The following is a 20,354-nucleotide window of genomic DNA, read 5'->3' as shown; positions in this document are numbered from 1 at the left end:
GTGAGTGGGCCCTGTATATACATGCACTGTATAGATGGAGTAGGGGGTCCTGTATATACATGTACTGTATAGATGGAGTAGGGGGTCCTGTATATACATGTACTGTATAGATGGAGTAGGGGGTCCTGTATATATATATGTACTGTATAGATGGAGTAGGGGGCCCTGTATACATGTACTGTATAGATGGAGTAGGGGGTCCTGTATATACATGTACTGTATAGATGGAGTAGGGGGTCTACCAGTTATTACTGTGGATGTTGTGAGGCAGCTTCCCTAGCAACCATTGCTCCCTGTGAAAATGAAAGCAGTAATCCTATTGGTTGCTAAGGCTCCAGCTGCCGTGTCTGCTGCAGCTAATTATATCACCTGTGTTTGCAGTGAGGAGATTTTCCCATTCATCTCTATGAGGCGCCTCTCTTTCCCCTCCCCCTCCCCCTCCCCTCCTGTACATCTGGCGGGGACGGGACCTTCGCAATAACCTTCCCGGGCACCAAATGTATTTGCGTGCCAAATTTGGGGTCAAACGGTTCAGGTGTTTGGAAGTCTATAGAGGACAGACAGACAGACTTTGATTTTTATGATATAGATTGATATTTAGAATAGGAACTCTGATCCATCTACTGAGCTCAAACTTTGTCAAAATAACATTTAGTGCAATGTGAGAGAAAACAGTCCACGGAAATGCCCGACCCATCCCCTACTTGTCCATTAGACTTCTCCTGATTCCTAGGAGACATCTAGGTGCATCAACGAGTGACACTGTACTTAAGTTTGTCTGCAGCATACCATCTTGGAACTGAGGCTTCTCGTCTTCTTCAAAAGGTTAAAACTCATTTTGTAAGTAATGTCAAAAGGTAAGAGATTAATCGGTTTTGAAGAAAATGTTTACTTAGTTATAACATGTAACTTTAAATATCATCCTCTATATTAGATTGAAAGCTGCAAAATACAGACACTATAATGCATTATTCCACATTGTGGAAATACTTTGACATTAGAAGTGGTACAGGGCCAAGATGAGAACTCATCTTTCACTATGTATACATGTCCTTTACACTTGCACAGCAGCAGCAAAGCCAACGGGGCATTCGCCTTCTATATACAGATTGACGTCCTGGGGTCTTATGGAGTCGTCACGCTTCCTCCGCAGTCCATGAATGACACTTCTGTGACACTTCTGTCTGTACAATGGTGGTAAACTCCATGATGCGCAGCACGGATAACAAGTCACATGACCAACGTGCAGGGAGCAAATAGTTTGGAAATATGCTTTAGTCTCCAAAAGTGGATGAAAGAGAGGGATTAAAAAACATTCATAACAGATGTTTGGTTCATTACAGAAGAGTACTGTGGTACAGGGATCTCTGTAATGACACAATCTATTGTGAACCACAGCACAGAAACCATGACGGGAATGACCATCAAATAAAATATTCTACTGTACATGGTACTTCTAGTAAAAACATGGGGGATGGGCAGTCCTGGCCCCTTTTTTATTACTGTCATACAGGAAGGTTCAGTCAAACTGGAGGGAAGGCGCTGTGGCTCTTCAGTTAATGCAGCTGTACTCTGTATGCACAAATCAGCAGCTTCACCTAAAGAAAGAAATGGAGTATTAGTATGCAGTGTGACAGTACACTCCTAGCGAAAACCAGTGACAATGTGACTCATTTATGTTTCATTCGGTCCAAATAAGACCAAGGATTTCAGGTCTAGGAGACACTAATAAAGGGAGTACGTAACTGCAGAAGGACAGTTGGGTCACACAGACACACTGTTCACAGGAAGCAATATACATGTGGTATACTGTCTAGCTAAGTGACCCCAAAACAAGTGACAGCAACTTACCTTAGCAGTGGGTACCTCAGATAGTCTTATAAAAAGTTTATTAGCGCCAGGGACAGGACTGAAGGAATAAATAAAGTGAGCTTCCTGAAAAACAAGACAAAGAAAGAATCAGGCAGAGTTCTACTTAAAAGAGTTTTACAAATTATTTTCATAGGCCTTTATTAAACTTGCCTTGGCTACTGCTAAACAGGTCTAACTGGCTCTTCCCCTCATTCTCTGGCACAGTTATGTGATGCAGTGATAACACCAACCCAACGTGAGACATCACAGTGATGGTTTGGTCTGGGGTGTGCCTATGGTCTTCCCCGCTGTCTGGATAGGGCTGTATACAAAGGGCATGACACTGTGGATGTTGGCGCTCCTCTTCTCACTCTGCCAGTGCACGCTCTCTCCCCTGCTCCTGAGCTTCTCTTCTGAATGACAACTGTATACTTAAGTAATTGTGCATCAGAAGAGATGTTCAGGATTAAGGGAGAGAGCGTACAGCGACATCTGGGAGAGAGAAGAGAAGCAGACACCCTTGGACAGTATAAATGCCATTCAGCTACAGCATCTGCACATACTGTCCTTGCTTTACATGTGCTACAGCAACTGTCGTAATAGTACGGACACAGCAGCTGCCGGCAGGGCCGGAAGAGGCAATGTGGGCCCCCAGAACAGTTATTTAACTCTACCCAAATTACTATAAATCTGCCAATTTTGAGCAAAATTGCCGCAAAAGAAAATTGGCAGATTATAATAATGTGGCTGTGGTCCTATAGATGTTAGGGTGCAGCCCATAGAATGTAAGTGTGCTTGTGTCTTCTATCTGTAAGGACCTGTGATGATGTCATCAGGTTGCAGACAGAGTGCACGCACTTCGCTCTGCCTCACAACTACTTCCTCCCAGCTTCACATGAATATTCATTGCAGGCTGACTCCGGTTTCCTGGCACGTAATCTCTTGCTGCGCCTGCGCCATAGAAGGCAAAGGCCGTGTGCAGCCATGTCATTTTGCGCATGCGCCCTGGCTGTCTGCGGCGCACGTGCTCCTGACGACAACTTTGCGCCGCACACAGCCAGGGCGCATACGAGAAATGACATGGCCACGGGTGGCCGTTGCCGTCTGCGGCGTGGGCAGATCGAGAGATGACGTCGCCAGGAAGCCGGAGCCAAACTAAAATAAATATTCATGTGAAGCTGGGAGGCGGGACAAAGTGCGGCACGAACGCGGCACCATTACTCCTCTTTGGCACTTGTGCCGCAAGTTACAGAAAAGATTGTGGAAAAAGTACAGCAGCTACAGAAAAAAAGAAATGACAGACACATACCTTCCTCACAATCTGCACCTCTGAAGCAGATAAAGTGCTGACAGATTCCCTTTAACAATGGTCAGGTCCCCTTCATGTGAAATGCTGAGCTCAGGGATGCAGTTTTCATGTAAGAAACTTTGTAAACTCTTCCAAAGCCTAGTAACTCTCCATACCACTCCCACACAGTGACTAACGGCCTTCTTTGTATAGCAACACTCTTATATACACCCACACTGTATGTGGGTGGAAGAAGCAGGACTTCCAAACATTCCCCTGAAAATAAAACCACTAAACCCAACAATACACTATATATCCTTGAGTTCACCATCCCTGCCTGTATAGTGTGCTGTCCTCAGATAAAAGAACATAGGAGATATGACAGACTGCTTATGCAGCTTATTGATGCAGTTTTTTTTTTTAACCCAAAACTGGGAAAGATTTAAAAAAAGGAATAAAACATAAATGAGGGGGATGTACTAAAGCTTGCTGCATCCTCTTCTTGCTTTAGCTTAAAAAAAAAAAAAAAAAAAAAAAACATAAAAGGGTAGAATGATGATTTATAGCATTCACCTACCAAAAATACTGGAAGCTGGAACTTGTCATTCAGCACCACAGCCTGGACACTGCACGGCCCACAGAGCCGAACCACCACTTCCTTACCAAAGAAGTTTGCGTGAAAAACAAACAAAAGAATTCCAGATTCTGAAAATAAAAAGAGAAAAATTAAAATGTCATTCATCATGCAGAACAGGTCTGTAACCGAAACAGATCAACCAGGTGTCCTGTAGAGGGGAGCTGAGCTCATGTACAGAGCCTATTACACGGCACAATATCTGTGGCTAGACAGACACATGAGCATCTGATAGCAGATTTGTTGACATGCCATAAGTGAGTGATCAGCAGACAAGCAAGCGTCTGCTCGTCCCTCAGCTGATCACTGACTTTATTACAAAGCTTTAACTGATTGGGCAGCCTGTGTAATAGGTGGATTAGTTCCAGGTATAATAAGCCACATTAATATGTATTTAATGTATACCTAAGCTCATGGTGTCTTACAGCCTCATTTCAACTGAACAAAGTTAAACATGTATTTATTATACTTTATATAACTAACCATCTATGGAAAGTATTGCCTTTTCTTTTACTTACCTAAGTAATAAAATTGAACTACATATTAAACTTTTAAGTAAACCTTTGCCTTAACCAAATAACACATGTACCAGTAAAGGTCATGCAGCAGTAAACCTAAAGGGCAAATAGTGTATGTAGTGACTAGTCACGTCCATGTGAGCTGTAAAGGCCGGTGTAAGTAGTGTGATAGTAGTGATAGCATTATTATTATTATTATTATTTTTCCCATGTAAGTCTTAAATGCCAGCATAGGTTTAATCCATAAGGGGTTAAGCCTGTGCCTCCTAAAAATAAAGAGCAGAAAATCCAAGATCCAAGAATTGCCAGAAGCCTCTGTAAATCAGTGATCATTTATCTAGTGAGACCCCAAATCAGCCTGATTTACCGGTCCAGTGACTGTAATAGGAGAACTGATTGGCCCAAATTGTTCCTCCAGTCTGGGAAATCAATTCAGCAATGTCGCCTAATCACAGACTGAGCGACTCCATTCTTTAGTGATACTATGGCATGGGCGACTGACATTGACAGGCAAGTCTAGATACCTCTGTTACAATCCGGAGGACATTTTATATGAGAATATGATAATGTTAAATATATTAAACAAACAAAGAAAAGGACTTTACCTTCAGGTATGTTAAACGGGGATTTATAATTGAAATCTAAAGAAAAATCTGGTCCCTCGCAAAGCCTGTGACAGGCAATTGGGAAGATGGGCTCAAGCACTGACACGCGGGCCTCAAAGTAGTCTTTTATAGCGTCTTCTACCACCCTGGAGAGCCTGAGAAGAGAATTCACATTAGACAAAAGAATGGAAAAACAAAAGGGGTAAAGGGATTGCAGAGTATTACAAGGTACATGTATATCTAGATCTAGCAATGAAATATCCAGGCATAGTAGACATGTCTGTCCAATAGCTGAAGGGCCTGGAGCACAGTTTTAGAGTACAGCTATGGGAAAATGTAAGGTTAGGAAATTAAAGGGGCTCCAACACAGGAGCTATGTTCACTATGACATTCGGAAGCCCGCTAAGTAGAATACTGACCCCCTTCCCCCAATGTGACAATGCCAAAAACTAAACTGATACTAACTTTTGCAAGTGGCCATTGAGCAACTCATAGACCACATTATCACTCTGTTTAGCAAACTGTAAAGCATTGCTCTGGTGTTTTGTCAGTATATTGCAGTCGGCACCATGTTCTATCAAGAGTCGCACGGCATCAACATTTCCTTTCTTACAAGCCTAGAAAGACAAGAGGAGAAGAATGATTCTGCTGCATAGGGACATTAAAACAACATCTTTATAACAGGAGTTTCTGCAACGTAAAAAAAAAGGCATCATGGACGAAAATTGGAGAACCAATCATGGACGAAAATTGAACATTTTATTCCCTAATTAGATGTAAATAATTATTTTATTAATATTTGTAAATATAATTAATTATTTTTACGGCCACGTTTTTAAATTATCCACTTTTTACTTTCCTGTCTCGTGCCGGCTGTTTTCAGCTTCCCGGCATGCAGAGTGGCGGGATAGGATCCCATGATCGCTGTGTATTACTGTGTCCCTAATGTGTCCCTTAATCTCACTATAAAGATACAGACTGTCTTTGCCGTCTGTATCTAATACTTTGCCTCATCCTCTGTTCCCTGGCTGTTCCGGTGGGCGCCGCCATCTTGGTGACATCACTGCATTCCCGCGGTGGAACGCAGTGACGTCATCAAGATGGCGGCGCCTGCCGATACAGCCAGGGAACAGAGGATCAGGCAAAGTATTAGATACAGACTGCAAAGGCAGTCTGTATCTTTATAGTTAGATTTAGGTACTCTTATAGAGACACATTAGGGGCAGTAGATAGATAGGTTCTCTTTAAAGGGGTAGTGCGGCGCTCAGAAATTATTCACAGAATAACACACATTACAAAGTATACAAAGTATGTCTGTGAATCGCCCCGTTCCCTGTGTCCCACCACCCCCACCCATGTACCCGGAAGTGTGGTGCATTATACATTACCCGATCGTGTCGAGGGCCGTCCGCCATCTTGTGCCGAACGTCATCTTCGGACGGACGGACGAGTCGCCGCCCGTCCCCCCTCCGCCGCGTCACAACTGTGCTCAGATGACGCTGCAGAGGGCGGCCGGCATTCGGGACAGTCGGAGCTGTTCGTCGTCCGCCCGAAGAAGACGCCACTCGCTGAAGATCGGAGACGAGTCGGCACGTGACAGGTATGTATAGCGCACCACACTTCCGGGTACACGGGCGGGGGTGGTGGGACACAGGGAAGGGGGCCATTCACAGACATAACATACATTACAAAGTTGTATAACTTTGTAATGTGTGTTAGTCTGTGAATAATTCTTTACCGCCGCACTACCCCTTTAGGAGTCCATTTACACAGAAAGATTATCTGCCAAAGATTTCGAGCCAAAGCCAGGAACAGACTATAAACAGAGATCAGGTCATAAAGGAAAGCCTGATATTTCTCCTTCTCAAATCCATTTTTGGCTTTGGCCTCAAATCTTTGGCAGATAATCTTTCTGTGTAAATGGACCCCAAGTACAAGCCATCTGACTGTTCTGAGCTGTAATAATGATTTCTGCATTGTGGAAAGAAACTAGCGTGTCCCTGCACACATTCTGTGCTAGTGGGGTCAGGCCATAAGGTATTGCTAATGGGAATAGTGACACAGTGTTTAGATATTTCCAGGAGGTATAACGGAGGAACATCACACTGTAGGAGGTCTAAGGAAAGGTTCTCTTCAATTATTTAATAGAGAATACAACATTTTACTAACACAGATAAACTTTACTAATAGAGAGGTCAGGAGAGCTGACAGATCCCTGGAGCATAGCGCTACAAAAACACGGTTACTTTTCCCCTCTCTTTCCAGATTGGGTGGGGTTTCAAATTCTGTTCAATTGAAGTAAATAGGGCTTAATTGCAAACAACACCTGAACTGGAGACAAGAGAGGGGGAAAAGTGGCCATGTTTTTGTAGCGCTGGATAACCCCTGCAGCCTTCAAAAGGTCATAAGTGTTTTCTACCTTCATCAGAGCCGTCTCTCCAGTCGTTTGCTGTAAATTCACAAAAGCACCAGCCTCCAATAGCAGAGCTACTGTGGTCAGGTGATTCTAGAGGAGGAAGGAGACAAACGTGTCAATTATTTACTTATACAGTGATAGACAGACAGACAGACAGACAGATACACGCATATGTATACAATAAAGATTTTTGTATCTTTGTGGTCAAGCATTTTCTATACAGGTTGATACATTTTATGTATATTAATACCACTGAAAAACTCACTGAGTACAAGTCAACCTTTCTTGTTCACCGAGATCATTACTGGTATTCTGTCATCCAAGTAAAACCATACCAACCTTTTCTGTTGCATGAATTAGGGCAGTCGTCCCGTTCCTTTGTCTGGCATTGATTTTAGCTCCTTTCTTTATCAGAAGCCTCAGCATGTCATCCTGCCCAGCAGCCGCAGCCATCATCACTAAAGTCATCCCGCTGGCATCCTACAGAGGCAAACAGGCTACAATTCACATTGTGTGGATTTTATTCCCTCAAGGAAGAAAATAAAATAAGAAAACTGAATTGCCCAGCTTAGTGTATAGCCTCAGTGTTGCCCCTTAGTGGTACCGGCCTATATGCAGTGTCCTTTGTGTCTCCCAATGACCTAAGCTAGACATCGGTCAGTCTTCCTTACTGGAGTAAACCTACATGGTGACACATGGTTAATGGCAAATAGCAAAAATACAGCGCCATCACCACTGACCTCAACATTTCCCAACAAGTCACAAACAGCGTTAGACAACTGCAATGATTAGGTCAATGTCATGATAATTGATCGCCATGTGACTTTCACCCCCATTATGAAACGCTGAGACTGAAAGCTGTGTAATGATAGCTCTATCTCACCACAAATCATGGTTCCCAGCCTTATCATCTCTATAACAACAAACAACACGATGGATGGCCAAAGACAATCACGCATCTTACCTCTTGGTCCAAGTTATACTCTTCTTTGGAATTAAGTGCATATTTCACAGTCAAGTAGTCGCCATTTTTTATGGCTTCCTTCAGGGCAACTGTTAAAGGATAAAAATATTACTATGTAAATTTACGACCACATAACCATGCCACTTACATGCTCCAGATCACCAATATAAAAACAATGGTTTTGAATCTTATTAGTGATATACTATAGGTAACACATACTATTTGATATTGGGTCCTTTGGGATAATTTCATCCGATCCATCAAGGTGCCTTTGAAAATCCTCCAGCGTCATCCACTCTAACTGCAGGTCCATTCCCAGTCCCACTACATTGGACCTGCTGTCCAGAGCTCCTGCAATACATATTATATACCATTAAAGCCCTGGTATGAAATAGGGGGTGTAACAAGTATAAAACAATGGCTGGTTTGCAATTTCTAAGCCTGGGAAGACAAGCAGCATACCTGAGCCCTCCTGTGGGTGACACATGGTGTCCATGACCTCCTGGTCGCCTTCTGATGCTGCAAATGTCCAGGAATCAGCCTCATCTTGTGTACTTCTCCTGTCTTTGAAAGCAGATTTCATGTCCTTCATCCTATAGTCTTCTGGAAGTCTGTACTCGAAGGTTGTCTCTTCCTTTTTCTTTGCACTCTCCATGCACTCCTCCCGGTCTTCGGCTGATATGGTGAAGGCATCGTGCACCACTTTCTGCTCCTTGAGATCTAATTCATACATTTAAGCAAGCCATGAATTTTACTTTCACAAACAATTGTCATAAGAAAACAAAAGCTTTCATGATAAAAACCAACAGAGGAAATGTCCCAAGTGACATGCTGTATTACTGCCCGGAGCTGCACTCAATGAACATTGTAGCTGCTATATTGCAGAGACACATTACATCTTGATCAGATGACTGTACAGTAAATATACTACACTATACATCATACATTTTCTGTTTATACACTGAACAAGCAGGGAATGCTGGGAGATTTCATATGTCCACGAATATAGCAGCAGACTATACACAGCAATAATTACGTCTCTGGTGGGACTACGGTTAAACAGAAGTTTTTGTTTCTTAATAAACAGCTTTATGTTGATTTCTTCATACTATCCTCAAGACCTGAGCAAACGATGAGAGCCGACACCACTTTGAATATGTAATCAAATGATCTCTCGTTGCTTTCTATGACAGTCTTATGATCAACATCTGTGTCTCTGTTATGTCTGTCATGTCTGAGTGTTAGTGTCATTTCATGTGCTTTTAGATGAATATGTGCAGAAGGCATATAAACAATGCAAAATAATTTTAAGATACGTTATTGCCCAACAAAAGTTATGAAAATTACTAATAGACACTTATTATGGAAAACGCACCTATAGGTCATTTTCCCTGCACTTACTACAGCATGGCGTGTTCAGGTCTCTAAAGTTGGTGACGTCACGTCACATAAGCTGCCAACACCTGCTGCAGCGGTGGGACAGACTGGCAGTTTATGTGACATGACATCAACTTTACAGAGACCTGAACACGCTGTAGTAAGTGTAGGGAAAATGCACTATAGGTGCATCTCCCATAATAAGTGTCTATTAGTAATTTTCATAACTTTTGTTGGGCAATAACATCTTATAATTATTTTTCCTGCACTTCCCCTTTAAATAACTGATGCTGTATCTAATCTATTGAGTGTAAGCGATACACAGGCCTAACCCATGGTTACATGCAGCCATCTACTGCACAGCGTCCCTTGCCTGAGCCCTTCTCGGAGACAGAAGCAGCCTGGCTACAGCTTACCACTCCCCCCCATAGAGAACACAAGATGTTCCTGTGTATAGGGAGGACAGAAGAGATCACTAGTTACTGAAGGTCTATGGAGACCTTAAGAGTCTAAACTTATCACATGCACACAAGCTGCTCAGTTGATAAGAGAATTGGGTGCACAAAGGCCTATGGGATATTTTGCCCTGGTTAAAACAGAGAAACATCTCTAGGGCATATAAAGGGTAGTGTTTCACTTTCTCAAGGGGAATAAACAAATAGATGTCTGCTTCCTTACTGCTAATGCCAAGTATCTACTGAATACGTATCTGCTGTCTGATAGTTTGCATGGAGATTATACATCTGCTGTTTGATTTATCTTGCATATTTCATGCTACTATGTGGGCTGCTTTTGCTTCACATGCTTCTGTATTTTCATACTGAAACACATGATTCACACACTGCTTTATTTTACATAACTATAAAAATATTATGCGTTTGGTTATTAGGACTTATTTATTCAATAAAATATTTGGTTGTATTACAAGTTTCTTTTTCAAAAACAGACTCTGGATTGGCCGCGGGACAATGGCCGGGCTATGGGAACTCCGAAACTGACACGTCATGACCCGGCTGATGGACTGGCCGCTCAGCTAGTCAGTGACTGGGGTAGTCATTAATTGGCTGAGTGGCCAGTCCACCAGCCGGGACAGGCTGTCCAATCCCCCCCCCCCCCCCCCAAGTCGCAATGTCATCACAACTCGGGGGGAAAATGCCTTCCAGAGGGGGTCCAGAGGCCCGTCCCACCACTCACAGGAAGAGGTAAGTTTGTAATTGCAATCAATTTCCACTCCACCAGATTTTATAATCCACTCGACTCCTTTAAAGAAAAATCAAAACTGAACACATATCAGGATACCTGCTGGCTGTAAACTCACGTTTTACCACCTTTGCATCCTTTCTTGCCTCTTTTTCAGCATCATGCTTCTTTTTCAGCTTGTCTTTGGACGGCTCCCATTTTTTTGCTTCTTTATTCTGAAGAAGACACGAAGCAGACAATCAAAGTCCGACAAGAAATTACACTTTTTGCACCATGAAAAGCCCATAGATTGGACTGCATTGAAAAAGACACACACGGAAGCAAGTGCTGACTATCACAATCTGGACAGAAATTGGTATTTGAGTAAAAAAAAAAAAAAAGTATATAGTAGAATTATACTCTAAGGGTCAGTTCACACGTACAGACTTGCAGCGTAAATCTGGCTGCGAGTCTGTCAGGTCCTGGCAGTTCACTGTCACTACATACTCGCAGCTGTCTATACAACCACTGCATGTATGTAATTCTGCCGGCCCCTTAACCCCTTCTGCTGCCGCCCGGCTCCCGCTCTGTATACATTACCTCTCCTTGCTGCACAGGGTCCCGGCGTACTGCTCTCCCACCCGGCCAATCGGTGTGTTGCCCAGCCGCAGCCACTGATTGGCCGGGCGGGAGAGCAGGACAGCGGGACCCCGTGCAGCAAGGAGACAGGTAATGTATACAGAGCGGGAGCCGGACGGAAGCAGAAGGGGTTAAGGGGCCGGCAGAATTACATACATGCAGTGGTCGTTCAGACAGCTGCGAGTATGTAGTGACACTGATCTGCCAGGACCTGACAGACTCGCAGACAGATTTATGCTGCGAGTCTGTACGTTAGAACAGACCCTTAGAAAGTATTTGTATGTTCTCTCCATGTTTGTGTGGGTTTCCTCCAGGTACTTTGGTTTTCTCCCACACCCAAAACATAAGATAGGCGAATTTAGACTGTGAGCCCTAATAGGGACAAACTATGTAAAGTGCTGTGGAATCAGTCAGTGCTATACAAATACAAGCATTATTATTTATCATTATTATAAAAGTACTCTGTGAAGGTTGTATATTAAGGTGCTCGAGATACTGGATAACCTGTGGAGAGAAACGAGGCGCAGGAGACATCATAGGAGAAGTCATGTGGGTGGCACTCGGGGCAGTGTCTGTGCCAGTCAGAGTCGCACCACCCATCAATGATTCAGACACAAACTCCCCTTTAATAATGATGGTAACAATGACAGCAAGACACATACCTCTATCAAGGACTCCACAGATTTCCGGGTCTTGTCTTCACTACTCAGTCTAGAGATTTTTGGGATCGGGGCCGGCAGCTTCTCTGCAAAAGTTGGCTCCTTAACCTTATCGAGAGACTTCTGTTTTTTCAGGAGACTCTTTTTCTCCATGTGGGTTTCATCCATAAACAAGGCCTTTGTGTCATCGGCTTTTTTCTTGTGTTTCTTTTTCTTCTTTTTTAGTTTTGGTTCATCGGTCTCCATCATATCCACAGTCCCTACAATGGTCTTATCCGCTGGAGCATCAACCACCATGTCGTGGCTTTTTGGAGCCTCTTCCTGAGCCGGCTTCTCCCCCTCCTCCACAGGGATCTCACTGCCTATAGTCTCAGTATTCTCCTCAGGTTCTGGAGAGTCTCTCTTTTCAGTCTGCTCCACTTCGTGCACTTTTTTGACTTTTTTCTCTTTATGTTCCTCCTTAGTCTTCACTTTACTCTCCTTATTGTCCTCCTTCTTGGATTTCTTATGCTCTTCCTTTTTTGGCTTCTTGCTACTCAGGTCCTCTGTGCTTTCTGACAACCTTTTCTTTGGCTTTGAGTCGATAAGTTGGGTTTCGGATGGTTCTGCCTCACCCTTTGACTTTTCCTTGCTTTTTCCTGATTTTGTCTTCTTTTTCAAGTCCTCCTGTAGCTTCTTTTCGTCTTCTTCCTTAGATTTCTTCTTCTTTTTCTGGTTAGCCTCATCTTTAGTGTCATGTGTGGAGTCACCGTCAGATTCCGCATCAAAGAGGTCGCTGAATTTTGGCTATTGAATGAGGTGTAAAGCAAAAATAAGTCAGGTCTCATCTGCAGTATCAACTACAACAGTACAAGCCCAAGTACTCTATACCATCACTAAATACAGTCTATATAACAGTACCAGAACAAACCAATATCCAAAAAAACAAACAAACATACATCTGCTGAAAACAAGCCTCTGCTATATAAGACAACTAATCCGGCAGATCATATGAGGTCCGCCACTGGAGATCCATTCTATTATAGATCTACTAAGACCATTAACATGCCCCACACCCATCTACCATCATACGGCAGTATAAATAACCAAATAATATTCATTCACCAGAACAACATTGCCCATAATGTGCATTATAGAAGGATATTTACCAGCGCTTCCTTCTTAACAGCTTTTTGCTTGATTTCTGCTTGTTTCCGTCTAAATTCAAGAAGGACTTCTTTACAGTCATCCAGATGGGCCTCTGGTTCCCAAGTATCCCCCTCAGAATCATATCCCTTCCATCGGACACGGTACAGCACTTCCCCCTGTGGGAAAAGAGAAAAAGGTTAAAAAAAAAAAAAAAAAAAAAAGTTCTCCCATCTTACATACCACTCGGTCATGTGACCTCCCTTCCCCCAACCCTGAAAATCCAGGGGCCACAGAGCTTATTCAACAATGCAGCCAAGTAAGGGGTTCTCCAGGACAAGATTAGAAAAACATAATTTCTTTCTACCAAAAGCAGCGCCGCACACCTGTCTACAGGCTGGCAGTGGTATTGCAGTTCAGTATAATTTTGGCTTATAAATGCTATGTGTGAACAGTGACAAAAATGTTTGTGACGTTCTACATTAGAGAGAAAATCTGTATAGGAGTTCGGTCTCTTCAGTAACAAAATTGCAGGGGGTCCATAGTCTCCAACTCCTAGCAATACATTTTGTTCGGTCACTGTCACATGCCAAGATTCTCTAGTAGTGTAAGCGTTCCTTGTGATATCTGTGCACATATATCCATTATACGAACGTGGCGGACATGACTGTACTGTGAACCATGTGACGTGTTGCATTGATCCAGCACAAGACAGGGCCATTTCCCACGTGTAACTAAAATGAATTAGGACATCTGCAGACTGAGATTATACACAGGAGGGGAAAAAGGAAGAGGGAGGAGAATACAACGGCCCAGAGGAGGGAAGCGGAGGGGAGGCAGCAATATCTAGTGGCTCTGACAAGGAGAGTAGTTTGCAGGTTCCCGCCAGCTGCGTAGGGCTCTGCATGTTAATAGCCAGCAGCTGGGTGACATAACAGTGCTGCTCTGTCTCCCATAACATACAGGCCTCTCTGTCCCTGCTCGGAGGGCAGCATAACCTACTATAAGAGATGCTGAGCTGCCTTTTTATACTATCCATGACACTAGATCACTCCCCCGCCTCTGACACCTATATACACGGCGCTAGCAGGAAGTTATCCATCAGTGAGGGATGGGGGGTCACCACCTCATGAATATGCACAATGCTCACAATACTTTCCTGGGCTCAGTGCTTTCTATAGCAGCAAAGACGCCAGGAGGACGGCTGCATCACGTGTGGTTGTCGTCAGATTTGTTGTGGCCCATAGATCGTGAAGTTACATCATATATTCTCTTATTACAGGGGTGTTACTGCAATTGTATGATGCACTCACATAGCTTTTTCATTGCATTTCTGCATGTGTGAACACAGACTAAAACAGGTAAAAGTGACAGGAGGAAAATGGCATCTAAATATATCACTATAGCAGGAATCGTGCACTATTCACAACTAACTCTGTGCCCCCCCCCCCCTTACCCTGACCAGTCATGGCTACTCCTGCCAAGTATGTGTCCTGCCCAACAAATGACTCCTTGTTAGATGTCTGTGCAGCACGTAACACGGCAGGATGGACACCCCCCCTCCCCTCTTATCACCACCGGAGTGTGTGCACTGAAAACATAGGAGTCATGCAGAATAAGGAGACAAGACACCTCTGTGTATAGGGAGGGGGGAGACAATCCAGTGCCCGGCACTGTATGCAGCCTGGATGGGACATGGAGGGCATATATATAAGATGGCGTCTGGATAGGGTTTGCTGCAATGTATTATAGCAGGGGTTAAAAAACGACAACTCCTATCATGCCCGGCCAGCTGTGAGTGACACCTTTGCCTAAGGGTGGTATTACACGAAGCGATTATCGTTCGAATAATCGTTCAATCGGTCGTATTTGAACGATTATCTTTAAGTGTAATAGTAGACAACGATTAAACGACGAACGATTGGTCGTTGGTCGTTTAATAGGTTTTGAATCTATTTTTATCGTTTGTCTTTTACACATCGTTCGCACATCGTTCGTTTGAATAAGATGTCGTTAGCCGTTCCCTGTTCATTCGCAAATTGAAAGGGGAGTGTTCTTGAATTTTGTTGCTCCAATATAACCGATAATCTTTCCGTGTAGTAAAACGAACGATTATTAGGCAACCGCTATTGCGATCGTTGGAGATCGTTTATCGTTAATCGTTAATTGAAAAAAATCGCTTCGTGTAATACCACCCTAAGGGTATAAACACACACACACCGTATATGCTGCGTATTTGCTGCGTATCGCAGCAGTAAATACGCTGCGTATACGGTGTGTGGGTTTATACCCTTATAGTGTTATTTTTATTCCCATACCTTTCACCCCATGGTTCGCCAGCTGCAGTTATACTGCAACCCTCATCTTGCACCAGCTAAGGCTGGGTTCACACTACGTTTTTGCAATCCGTTTTTTGCAAAAAACGGATGAAAAACTGCTGAAAAAAAAAACGGATGCAACTGTGCATCTGTTTTGATCCTTTTTTAATAATGGAAGTCAATAGAAAAACGGATCAAAATGGATGCACATTTGCATCCGTTTTTTGTTATTTTGTTTTGTTGCAAAAAACGGATTGCAAAAACGTAGTGTGAACCCAGCCTTAGTTACACAGCCAAGAGCTACAGGTTGTACTTTATAAAGATTTTCTGGCATCATGCCTAGCGGGACATGGCATGGCTGCTAGAAAACACTGGGAACTGCAGTTCCACGCAATACACAGTGTTAAAAACTTTCCATTCCGCACTAATCCGGCTGGTAGTCTGACGCAACTGTATCCAATCTAGATGAGACTGGACTCCAGGCGGATAACCGATACCCTGGAGCAAACATGGTTCCACCACAAAGGATAAAGCGTTTCCTAAAACCCTGCCCATCTATCTTATTACACCTATGTGACTGTACACATCCACTACTGCTATCGGCAGACACTGCTTTCCAGGTCAGGAGAATTGCAGCGCTTGTGCCAACAGCAAAATCCCTTCCCATGAGAAGGAAGCAGCGTTGTGTTCACCACAAAGGTTTTGCATGGGAAACAGCACTGCATAGTCACAGGACTGGACCCTGCAGCGGCCAGGTTATTCAGGCTTCACAAGATCATCAATAAGATCAGCAGGGGTCCGACTCATACTGATCGGCTATTTGAAGGGGCTCTGTAATGTGTACAAGTGCTTGTACCTCCACCTAATAGTACAGGTACAGAGCGCTTATAAATACTATATAACACTGGGTTCAAACTCAGGCCCTCCAGCTGTTATAAGACAAAGCTTTGGCTGTCCAGGCATGATGGGAATTGTAGTTTTGCAACAGCTGGAGAACCTGAGTTTGACACCCCTGCTATAGAAGCTGCAGTGTGTGCACTAGACGATCAGCCGACATGAACGATGTACTCACCAGCTCACTGCCAACGCGTGTAATAGCACTGGCAGCGAGCGGGGAAACAAGGAGCAAGGGAGCGCTGACAACGCTTGTTTGCTACTCTCCGTTGCCCCGTGTAATAGGGGCTTAAAAAAAACCTATCAATTTTGTAACCCTAAATAGCCCCTTTGATAGGAAGCGCCTAACAGGTACAGATTAGAGCTGAGCTAACCCAAGCGTGCGGCATGTAAGTAACGGTGGCTGCACAAGTTGGATGCAGCCCTAGGGACCCTGGATAACATGGATGCAGCCTATGGCCTATGACTGTATCCACGTTTTCCAGACAGCCCTAGGGCTGCATCCAAATACAGAGAGTTGGGGTTCGGACAAAACCAAGCGTGCTTGAGGTTCTCTAATCTCTAGTACAGATCCCACCAAAATGTGACCACAGAGCGCTCATAGTACAGACGTGGTGATGTTACCTACACATTGGCCTCCATCATGCTGCAGAGGAAGATGGTTGCTGACCCCCAGAGCAGCAGGACGGTGTATTAGATGTCTATGAGAGCCCCACCCTACCACCTACCTCCCTATGACGATAATAAGTGCACAGTGCTAGTGTACTGCTATGCCACCCAGCTGTGCAGGATAAAGCTTCATGTCCTGGTCCCTAGGGGGCAGCACCACACTAGTTCCGCACTAGTCCCTACAGTAAGATTTCCTAAACCTGATGAATCAGACGCCGACACATTCAGTCCTATAAGTCACTGTGCTTATTGTGTACCTGTCAGGAAGTCGGTGTGTTCCATCTCCATAGATACCCGAACTCGAGGGGATTTCACCACTCAGGTATCTATATAGTGGGAACACACCGTGGCTGTAATGAACGGGATCCCAAATGGATTACAACGGCCATTGATTGATTGATTTTTGCAACAGTTGTTTGACCTTCTAAGTGTTCTGCTTCCCTGGAGAAGCCTGGTGTGATACAGTCCAGAGAAGCTGAACACCTGGAAAGCTTTCACAAGACTAAATGAATCGATGGCTGATTTAGTAGGTTCGGCTATTACACCAATTGTTACAGAGTGGTGGCAGCAGACAGCCACTATCTCCTATGGGCTCCCCGGACAACCTAAAGGTCGTCTCATCCAGGGAATCCCTCCTACAGCTCCCGTGCCTCTCCCCCCCCCCCTTAGCTTAGGGTCCTATTCCACGGGCCGATGGGGGCCCGATCAACAATGCTAGATTGGCGCTCGTTTACTGGGCCTATTACACGGCTCGATAATCGTTTAGCGAGGGCTGCAGGGACGTTGTTACCGATGTCCTTGCAGCCCTTGTTTAAACACCATACATTACCTAACCATGTTGCAGGTCTTCTCCTGCGCTCCTTCTTCCTCCTGGCCCCGCGTGCAGCAGCAGCTTCAGAGCGGCCTGTCTGAGCTGACAGACCGCTCAGCCAATCACTGGCCGCGGCAGTCCTGGTCAGTGATTGGCTGAGCGGTTTGTCAGCTCAGACAGGCCGCTTTGAAGCTGCTGCTGCGTGCGAGACCCGGGGAGAAGGAGCACAGGAGAAGCCCTGAAGTCTGGATAGGTAAAGTACGACTTTTTAAATCGTCGGTCGCCCGCTGCTCGGTGGGTGCCCGAAGATTTTAGGTTTGCACCTAAATAAATGATCAGCCAATTATCACTCCGTAAAATAGGCCCCTTACCCACTCGCTATCGGTAATCGCAAATCGGTAATAACACCAGCAGCGAGCGGGGAACAAGGAGCAAGCAAGCACTGATCTGACAGGTTGGCCCCTGCGTGCTCCTCCTGATCGGCCCGTGTTAGGCTGGGTTCACAGTACATTTTTTTCCACCTGTTTTTCGCAAAAGACGGATCAAAAACTGATGGAAAAAACGGGTGCATCTGTTTTGATCCTTTTTTCCATTGAAATCCATTATAAAAAAAAAAATCTGTTTTGATCCTTTTTTTGCAAAAAAATGGATTGCAAAAATGTAGTGTGAACCCAGCCTAACAGGGGCTTTACTGCAGATTCCCTCATCTCCCCCTGTAGACACATGCTGCAGTGATGTTGTATATCTGTGTGTCACCAAACGAGACCTTCACACAACACCCTATGCCTTAAAGTGACTGTACCACCAGGCCCAGGCTGAAGCACTGGAGGCGGGCCGACCCACCCTTAGTGGGAAGAAACTCCAGCCTCTCCATGACGTGACTCCATTAGAATAAATAGAACCCTATCATAGAGGGGCTAGGGTTTCCTCCCACTGGGGGTGGGTCGGCCCGCCTTCAGCCTGGGCCTGTTGGTACAGTCACTTTAAAGTGAACCTGTCACCAAGACAAGACTATCTCCTCTATCACCATCATGTTATAGAGCAGGAAGAGCTGAGCAGATTGATATATACCTTTATGGGAAAAGATTCAGTATAACTTGTAACATGTTCATTAAAATCCCTGATCATTCTGTGATAAGGAGTCCAGTGGGCGGAGTCACTCAAGGACTGGACTCTTAAGACTGGAAAGATCACAGATTGCAAGTTATACTGAATCTTTTCCCATAAAGATATATAGATCAATCCGCTCAGCTTCTTCTGCTCTATAACATGATGGCGATAGCTTAGGTAGCATTTTCATGGTGACGGGTTCCCTTTAAAGCAATCGATCGCAGCTGTGTATGTGCAGAGGAGCTGTTGCTCGTAGCAACCAATCAGATTGCCTCTGAAAAATGAAGGTTGGATTCTGATTGGTTACTATGGGCAACGGCAGTTGCAAAACTACAACTCCCATCATGCCCTGACAGCCGAAGGCTGTCAGGGCATGATGGGAGTTGTAGTTTTGCAACAGCTAGACAGTCACTATATATTGGCTCCTGTGCCATAGATATGCATGCTCAGAATGAAAATATAATACTGTATACAAGTGTGAACACAGCCCTGCAGCCATGAATGTAAACACTCCACACATCCTGGACACCTTTAATTTCCCCTTTAAGAACCGTATAACCTGCAGGGAATGATGGGGGTTGTAGTCCTAAAGGAATAAACCCAGGCCCACTCATCCCCCCAGTGCAGGGGACCCCCACATCCTCACTCACCCCTTCTGTCTTGGAGTCCAGGATACTCTCCACCTCAAACACGTCCTCCTCGTCCTCCGGCTCGCTCTCCGCCCCCTCCATGTCGGTAGCCCCCTCTCCGGTGGTCTCCAGCTCGCCCCCCTCGCTGGCTGCACCGCTGCCGTCGGGTCCCGCAAACTCCGCCATGATGGCTCGAGTCAGGCAGACGACAACGGGGAAAATCCTCCTGCGCCACACACACCTCCCAGGGACGTCCCGATAGGCTGGAGCTCTCCACCAATCACAGAGCAGATCGAAGAGAGGGGCGGGATTAGCCGTGCCATCCAATGGAAGGCAGAGAACGAGTTTGCGGAGATATATGATTGGCTAGTGTAACTTCTTTGACGAGAAGGGATTAGCCAATCGCAGCCTCGTATTGGTTGAAGGGCGGAACGGATTGTAAAGGTAACTCCAGGCAATGCCAAGGAGTCCTAGACCACGCATGACCGTCTGGTAGCGTCTGCGCATGCGTCACTTGCTGTGGCTTATTAGTACTGTCATGGGGTGGAGTGGTCTATAATAATATCTGGATGTCTGCACTGTGTAGTATAGTCAGCCTGCACACAATAGTATAGTCAGCCTGCACACTATAGTATAGTCAGCCTGCACCCAATAGTATAGTCAGCCTG

The 20,354-nt window shown here is 44.8% G+C and overlaps 1 protein-coding gene across 1 annotated transcript; it reads right to left on the bottom strand.

The window, feature by feature from the left end:
- Positions 1-1,454: 1,454 nt before the first annotated feature.
- MPHOSPH8 (M-phase phosphoprotein 8) lies at positions 1,455-19,964 on the bottom strand. Its single transcript, XM_069969801.1, has 14 exons — positions 19,708-19,964; positions 13,279-13,434; positions 12,134-12,916; positions 10,972-11,068; positions 8,739-8,996; positions 8,496-8,627; positions 8,277-8,365; positions 7,652-7,792; positions 7,316-7,402; positions 5,362-5,513; positions 4,897-5,051; positions 3,717-3,844; positions 1,852-1,935; positions 1,455-1,598 (listed from the first exon to the last, which is right to left on the bottom strand). The coding sequence occupies exons 1-14, from the start codon at positions 19,870-19,872 to the stop codon at positions 1,557-1,559; spliced, it is 2,469 nt and encodes an 822-aa protein (XP_069825902.1). The 5' UTR covers positions 19,873-19,964; the 3' UTR covers positions 1,455-1,556.
- Between the last annotated feature and the right edge of the window lie 390 nt (positions 19,965-20,354).

This window comes from Dendropsophus ebraccatus, chromosome 5 (assembly GCF_027789765.1).
Source record: "Dendropsophus ebraccatus isolate aDenEbr1 chromosome 5, aDenEbr1.pat, whole genome shotgun sequence".
In the NCBI taxonomy this organism is placed as follows: domain Eukaryota; kingdom Metazoa; phylum Chordata; class Amphibia; order Anura; family Hylidae; genus Dendropsophus; species Dendropsophus ebraccatus.
This window is presented reverse-complemented; position numbering and strand designations above follow the sequence as displayed.

Bases quoted from the DNA above. Each gene is read 5' to 3' on its own strand.
- MPHOSPH8 (XM_069969801.1), bottom strand. From the start codon at position 19,872: ATGGCGGAGTTTGCGGGACCCGACGGCAGCGGTGCAGCCAGCGAGGGG. The intron at 8,628-8,738 runs GTATGCTGCTTG...TATGTATTGCAG, and splicing joins TCACCCACAGGAGGGCTCAG to GAGCTCTGGACAGCAGGTCC. The intron at 7,403-7,651 runs GTTGGTATGGTT...TTCCTCCTCTAG, and splicing joins TAATTCATGCAACAGAAAAG to AATCACCTGACCACAGTAGC.